The 7,810-nt window shown below is 43.5% G+C and overlaps 1 protein-coding gene across 1 annotated transcript; it reads right to left on the bottom strand.

Annotated features, from left to right (window-relative positions):
* Positions 1–1,473: 1,473 nt before the first annotated feature.
* LOC124664387 (DNA (cytosine-5)-methyltransferase DRM2-like) lies at positions 1,474–7,460 on the bottom strand. The gene is made up of 8 exons (XM_047201921.1): positions 7,455–7,460; positions 6,806–6,898; positions 5,184–5,292; positions 5,050–5,096; positions 4,801–4,956; positions 2,877–2,976; positions 2,742–2,800; positions 1,474–2,652 (listed from the first exon to the last, which is right to left on the bottom strand). The coding sequence occupies exons 1-8, from the start codon at positions 7,458–7,460 to the stop codon at positions 1,474–1,476; spliced, it is 1,749 nt and encodes a 582-aa protein (XP_047057877.1).
* Between the last annotated feature and the right edge of the window lie 350 nt (positions 7,461–7,810).

The raw sequence follows: 7,810 nt of genomic DNA on the forward strand, positions 1-7,810 counted from the left end.
GGACAACCGGGGGGCGCGGAGACGAGGTGAGGTTTGTTTCCCGCAGTTCCTCCCACAAAAGGGAGTACGTCTGCGTTGAGGAGGTGCTAGCCTCACACAAGAGGCTAGGTGGCCACACCACGAAGGAAGGCCTCACCTTCTTCCTCGAGAGAGCTCCACAAAGGGGCTCCCCCTTCTCCACTAAGGCACTGGTCGAGGCGGTGATTCCTTCACAAGGTTGAGGCGAGCTCCACAACACTAGGAGGCTCCCAACACCCTATGGGGCTAGCACAACTCCAAGCTAGCCTCCATAGGAGCACTTCCTCCAAGATCCCACCATAGGAACCCTAACTCCAAGATCCACAAAGGACTAGCACGAATTGGTGAAATCTCTCTCGGTAGAACTATAGATCGGTGCCTTCTCCACCACTCCTCAAAGTTTGGGCAAGATTGGTTGGATGGGTGGGGAGATCCTCAAGGTTTAAGCTCAGCAACAATGGATGAGAGAGAGAGAAGAGGTAAAAATGAGCTGGAGAAGAAGGGGCCTTTTTATAGGGTCCCTCCGATCCAACCGTTATGTGCAGTTTCCGCCTAAGCGGTACTACCGCTTTGGCAAGCGGTAGTACCGCTCTGGATTCGAAATCCCCCACAGATGTAGCCACGTGGACTCACAGCGGTAGTACCGCTTGCGGTACCGCTTGAGGTACCGCAAAGACCTCTGTGAGTTATTAGACCACGCGCGGTACTTAAGCGGTACCACAACGTTGGTGCCATAACTTGCGTTACGGTACCTAAGCGGTACCGAGGCGGTACTACCGCTCTCAAGCGGTACTACCGCTCAAGGTACCGCAGAGGTACCGCAAGGCTGTCTGTGGGACTTTTCAGTGCAAATCTCCAGAGCGGTACGGCAGGGCGATACCAATAGGGTAGCGGTACTACCGCTCCTGGTACCGGTAGTACCGGTCAGGCAGAAACTACTTTTTCCTCTTTTCCTCTCCAACCATGTCACCTCGCGATACACACACAAAACCAGAAAACCTATAAGCTATTTAAGCCCAACTTTAACATAAAATTAACTAATAAAATATAATTTATTTGTCACAAAAATAATACTGTTGAAAACTTCTTTCAAATATGATTCCAATGGTATAATTATGTAGCATATAATTTGTATTTAATAAGAGGTAGTACAATGAGATTACAATTTTCCATTGCCAAAAGCAAATGGTGATTTCCAAAGATAATTCCTGTAATGAGAACTTTGCCTAACTTAGAAATGCCAAAGTAATGATGCAGACTAAGGATATCATATCAGAAAATCCAAAATGTTGTCACAGGTAACATGGGTGCCAGAACTGCAGCAATACTAATGTGTAGCAAAAAAAAAATGATGTGTCATCAGTTAAACAATAATTAGATCACATGTGAAATTCATCATTCAGAACTCACACGTAAACTTCGTTGATTGAACAAACATACATTACAATGATGATGCTACATCGTCGCCATAACTGACTTGACGGCATCCAAAATTCTGCTGTAGTGGTAGAATAGACTAGACTGCTTGCCGTCTAAACCAGTACGGTCGAACCGGTTTTTACCAGCAAGATTGTTGCATGGGCTGCCCCCAATCACTAGGTCAAATCCGCCAAATTTTCTAGTCAGTGACTCAACTATATCATCGGTGAGACTCTGCACGTCTTTAATCTCAATCAGCTGGCCCGTTTGTGTCTCCTTCCACCACCATCTGAAAATCCTTCTGTTCAATTTGGATATCTCAACAGAAACCACTATTCTCATGTGGATTCCAAGCCTATGTAGAGCTACCTCTGCCCCTCCAATACCGGTGAATAAGGATAATATCTTAATACCATCAGGAAACATGTCCCTCAGAACTGACAGATGGTAAGCAACTGTATCAACTTGGAATGAGTTGCCGAGAGATTTGTACCTTGCCTTTATGCCAACTCCCCTTGTGTGGCCATTTGGGAAACCAAGTAGTTTTTCCATCTCATCAGCATCCAAATGAATAACCTTGTTTTTGCCAACCCACACAAGATTATATCTCCTGCACCTGTCCATAATATATTTTTTAACCATAGCAGATGGTGGATTGTCAGCGCGTGCAAGAACACGTTCGATCTGTGCTGCCATCTTTGGGCCTTGGACACATGTTGTCAAGCAGTTGAGCTTCCTTCTCTTGTCCCAGGAAGGCCACCACGCGTTACATTGAGGAAAGGCCTCAAATATAGTCTTTGGAGGGGCTGGATGGAGAGGTGCCCTATTCTTAGTTGGGAGATTATGGATGTAACCTCTTTTCCTGGCAGCAGCACATAGGTACTTGGAGTCCACAAACTCTGGCCTAACACCATACAAGGTTTTCGAAATAGTTCCCCATACACCTTTAGGGGCTAGAGCCACATTCTCGTAGTAGAAGAAAGGTGGTCCAATAGCTTGTTTAGGAAGTCTTCTGTTAACTGACCGTACTATGCCATTAGGCAAGTTAAAACCAACCATTGGATTTGGAAGAGTCACTGGCTCGTCGTGGCTACTAACAACTGGGGGTTTACTTCCTTGTTCTCGATCTCCACAACGCTTCCTCTTTTTCTTGCTCTCTTCCTTGAATCTTTCTTTCATTTTCCCTCCAGAGGAATTGAAGGACATATTTGTAACCTAAAAAATTATAATAAACTTTATTTTCCTTGTATTGAAAAAAGGTGAAAGAGTTTTCGTGTTCATTGTAAAGTCAGACCACAACGTACCTCATGGTGAGAAAAGTTACTGGAATCATCAACTAATAGAAAAAAGGACACACCCACACCTAGGAAAATTTAAACAAAAGTATATAATGTAATTTGCATTTTCATCTGGTAATAATCATAAAATAGATGCATTACCACATCTAGTGATAATCATATTAGCTTCATCTTCATGAAAGCCCACGTTCACTAAGGACTTGATATTCTTGTCCTTCTGTAACAACTCTTGTTTGAAATCCTGCATTAAATCATAGAGAATGTAGAGATTAAGTATAATTATTATATCACACTATCGTAAACTAAATGGGCAGTGTATTGTGATGTCTGTGATGCTAGTAAAAAGAAGGTTGGGGAAAAACTCATTAGTGATCAAGAAATGAATAGCAGAGACTGCCCAAGAATCAAGAAAAAATATATTAATCAAGAATTAAAAGAATGAGAAAATGTAGGAACTCTTCAGTGTTGTTTGAGAATGAAATTAATACAAGAATGAAATTGATACAAGAGCACAACTGACAAAACTACTTATAGTAGCCATATGATTTTCACGTTGCGTTATAGCACATGCCAACTTGCAAATAATATTTAGATGCATATGAACCAAATAATAAGTGAGTGTGGCTTGGACAGAACTAATACATCTTTATGAGAAAATCACACCATTGCTCATTGAACTATTCCGTGATGAGTGAGTTGGTCACATATGTCTCAAAATGTGAAAGCCGATCACCAAACTCTCATTTATTAGGTATTTGGTCACGAATTAGCCCCCTGGCAGTTTTTCTATCCACGTGGCGTGTTGACTCGGTCCAAGGGATAAACAACAAGATGTTATTTGCATAGAACATCCTACCATAGTACTCATCTGGTCCATGATCGTTCAAGTTCACACGAGAAAAGGAGCTCCATGCACACTCTCAAGCTAACGTCGTTGTTGTGCCATCGCGTCCATTGCAGACCACCCAAATCCGCTCCTACTAGCCCTCGTCTCCACCGCATCTTTCCGCTTCTCAATTCCATCAGAATTGATCTCGTGTATGGAATCACCGCCACCATGCATCGTCGTCTTCCATGACGTCGACCATGATGAATTCACACAATTGCAGACCCTAGGTACTCTTCATCAGTCCCAAGAGATCCAAAGAGTCGACCTGATCCTTACAAAGCCCTCGTCGAGCACCGACGCATGGTTCAGCTGCCTCCCCGTCTCGTCCTGCTACAACCACCGTCTCGCCAGCCATGGAGTCGTCTCCGCCGCTCCTCTGGTCTCCGTGCAATCCACGACGATGTGGCCACATTCATTTTTGCGCATGCAGATCCTATTGCTCAACACCTTGTTTCCCAAGCGGACTCCGCTTTGCGCGAAGCTTGCCAGAGGTTAACCGAGATCAAGCTGACCAACAGTCCCCACCCTTGCCTAGTGCATCAGGAGGTGTTGGTTTTATCTTATTCAATCTCCCTTATTAAATATTACAGTCTTACGTGAAACAACTTCAACATATCATGAATACTATGTAAATCAAAATCAAGTTTTCAAACCTTACAATTCAATTATACACCATATTGGTGAAAGGCTTACAACGAATACTAAACATTATGTCAAGAGGTGCTCAAAACCTTACAACGAATATTAAACATTATGTCAAGAGGTCCATCGTTTGAGTGGAGTCCAGAATAGAAATCATAAGAGGATACAGATACACACTAAACAAGAGACACTTCACTGAAGCAAGAGATGTCCAAGATCTCACCAATGCTTTCTGCTCTGACGTAAACAGTCCTGGCATACCTCCTTCTTGTGCGTGCTGGTTGAACAAGTAGCTTTTTATTTCTAACATACATCAACTTATTATTGGTCATCGTTTTAAACAAGTGGGACAATGCTACTTTAATAACAAAAAAATGTAAAAATTGGAGCGTAATATCCCAACTGTAATACTAGCGCTTTCATCCATACCAACTAATACTAACAAAAATAGACAAAGAAAATATTGCACATATCATCACACATATACTCATAGAATTATAAATTATAAAGTTGAGAAGAGACATAATAATCTACCTCGGCAATAGAACCATCAGAGTTGGCTTCTCTCACACCAGCGTGATTGTCGTCGTCATCCCAGTTATCCAAATCAAGATTATCTTCATCTTCAATACTGTGTGGGGTGCAGCCAGAAGTAGAGTAGTTACCCAGCAATGGGTAATCACCTAGTGCCTAAATTAGCATGAACAATTGTAACACAACTCTTGTGATTATGCAACAAGATAAATAAACCCAATGACAGAAGCACATGCATGTACAAGATACCTTGTATGTGAGAAGTAGCTGGCACAATGCATTTTCATCATTGTTTCCTGAGAGCACAAATATCAGTTGAATTGAAACAAAAGGTGTAAACACAAACAATACAACGAAATGAAATTGGGCGCTTTTAGTATTACCAATCACTTTGATGGCTTTCAAAACCATTTCCTTTGGAAAACCCTTTCCCACATATTGCTCGACTAAAGAAGAAGATGGTGCTTCCGCATGGATCCACCCATTAGCATCCTGTAGACAGTTGCACAATCAAACACCAGATTAATAAAGAGGTAGTATGCTGAAAGAGAAATTGTTCTAGAGGTACTACTCGACGTACCAGCATGTACATGCCAGGAGTATCGAGGTTACTCAACGCCAGCGCCGACAAGGGATCAGCCTCACATTCGCTTTCCCAAGAGTCATAGCTATCGCTACTCCAGTCCTGTGACATCAATTAAGCAGTGGGACATTGCTGATGTAATAACGGAACATGTATTATTTTTGGAGAGTAATAACCCAACTATAATGCTAGAGCTTTCATTCGTACCAACTATACTTAAAAAAATCAACCAACCACCAACCACCAAGCCTTTCAGTTCCAAACAAGTTGGGGTAGGCTAGAGTTGAAAATCCATAAGGTCTCGAAGCCAAGTCATGGTTCCGGAACGTGGATAGCTAACTTCCACGCACCCCTGTCCATGGCTAAATCTTTGTCGATATTCCAAACCTTCAGGTCTCTCTTAACGGACTCCTCCCATGTCAAGTTTGGTCTACCACGACCCCTCTTAACATTCTCAGCACGCTTTATCCGTCCGCTATGCACTGGCGCTTCCGGAGGTCTCCGTTGGATATGTCCAAACCATCTGAGCCAATGTTGGACCAGCTTCTCTTCAATCGGTGCTACCCGAACTCTCTCCCGTATATCGTCATTCCGTACCCGATCCTTTCTTGTGTGGCCACATATCCATCTCAACATGCGCATCTCTGCTACACTTAACTGTTGGATATGTCGTCTCTTCATTGGCCAACACTCCGCGCCATACAACATCGCAGGTCGGATAGCTGTCCTATAAAACTTGCCTTTTAACTTTTGTGGCACTCTCTTGTCACATAGTACGTCAAAAGCTTGGCGCCACTTCATCCAACCAGCCTTGATTCGGTGGCCCATATCATCACACATATACCCATAGAATTCTAAAGTATCAAGTTGAAGTAACATAATAAACTACCTCGGCAATAGAACCATAAGAGTTGCCTTCCCTCACACCAGCACGGTCGTCTTCAATATTGTAAGGGGTGCAGCCAGAAGTAGAGCAGTTACCCAACAATGGGTAATCACCTTGTGCCTGAATTCACATGAGAATTGTAACACAGCCCTTGCAATCATGCAACACGATAAATAAACTGAATGAAAGAAGCACATGGAAAAAATACCTTGTATGTGAGAAGTAGCTCGTGCAATGCATTTGCATCATTGTTTCCTGGGAGCGGAAATATCGGTAGAAACAAAAAGTGCAAACAGAAACAATACAATGAAATTAAATTGGTTGTTTTTAGTATTACCAATCACTTTGATGGCTTTCAAGACCATTTCCTTTGGGAAACCCTTTCCCACAAATTCCTCAATTAAAAAAGAAGATGGCACTTCCCCATAGACCCACCCATTCGCATCCTGTAGACAGTTGCACAGTCAAACACCAGATTAAGAAAAAATGTAATATGATGAAAGTGAAATTATTCTACCAGGTACTACTCGACGTACCAGGGTGTTATCGGGGTTACTCAAGGCAAGCGCCGATAAGGGCTCAGCGTCACCATCGCTTTCCCAAGCATCATCACTATCGCTACTCCAGTCCTGTGACATGAATTAAGCACGCACGGATCAATATTTCATCACAAGACAATGAGAACCACTGAGATCGCAATCCAAATCTCTAGCACCAAATCAGCAGGGCATTCCATCACAGAAGGTAGAGTGGATAAAAGAGGAAGATGACCGTCGTCTTATTTATTTAGCAAAATCATCGATCCCCTCCATCCCCATCACGACAACACATTAAGCAAATACCCAAAATATATACACATCTGTGACACAGATGTAAGCACTTCAATTTTCAGTGATACTACTCGATCGTTGCTTCAGGGAAGGATGCAGCAAGCATAGCAAGCGCTAGCAGTGCAAGTACAGTACCCCGCGGCAACAGGACAGCTTGAAAACATCAGACCTTTTTTTTTTCCTGCCATGGCTTTCTTAAATTTCTGAAGCTGTCCGGTTTGAAAAGGGAAAAAATAACATGCTCTGTAAAAACATTGTAAAACTCGCGTGATCCTAAAAAAATCAAAAGATAGGAGGCCCTAAATTTCAGCAGGGACGCATTCAAAAAATAACATCGGCGGGAGGGAGAGCTTACCGCCATCGATTATGCAAGAAGATGCTGAGGAAGGGGCGACGGCAAGGCGCCAGGAACGAGCGACGGCCGAGCCTCGTCTTCTCGGATCCGTCTCTTATTTTAGACGACAAGGAGCAGCGCTCTTTACGCGGAGGCGGAGGCGGAGGCGGCGATGACGGCGCAGGCACTCGCAGGAATACTCCGTGGCGCCGCGTTTTTTAGGGATCCCGCCACTCTCTCGTGCGGCTACGTTAGATCAAGCTGGTTCGTCTCCTCTCGTGGGCCTTGGCTTGGAGCTCCCTCCTGCGCCGCCCAAACGGCCCAAACAGTGCACACTGAGGTTCGTTTTCTCGAGGGCCTAGACACTTCTAAGATAA

The sequence above is a fragment of the Lolium rigidum genome, chromosome 6, assembly GCF_022539505.1.
Source record: "Lolium rigidum isolate FL_2022 chromosome 6, APGP_CSIRO_Lrig_0.1, whole genome shotgun sequence".
NCBI lineage: Eukaryota > Viridiplantae > Streptophyta > Magnoliopsida > Poales > Poaceae > Lolium > Lolium rigidum.

What these genes read in the sequence shown, in the direction of transcription:
- LOC124664387 (XM_047201921.1), bottom strand. An exon ending in AGCTACTTCTCACATACAAG is followed by an intron (nt 4,957 to 5,049) that starts GTATCTTGTACA and finishes ATGCTAATTTAG; the next exon opens with GCACTAGGTGATTACCCATT. An exon ending in TATGATTATCACTAGATGTG is followed by an intron (nt 2,801 to 2,876) that starts GTAATGCATCTA and finishes AAATTTTCCTAG; the next exon opens with GTGTGGGTGTGTCCTTTTTT.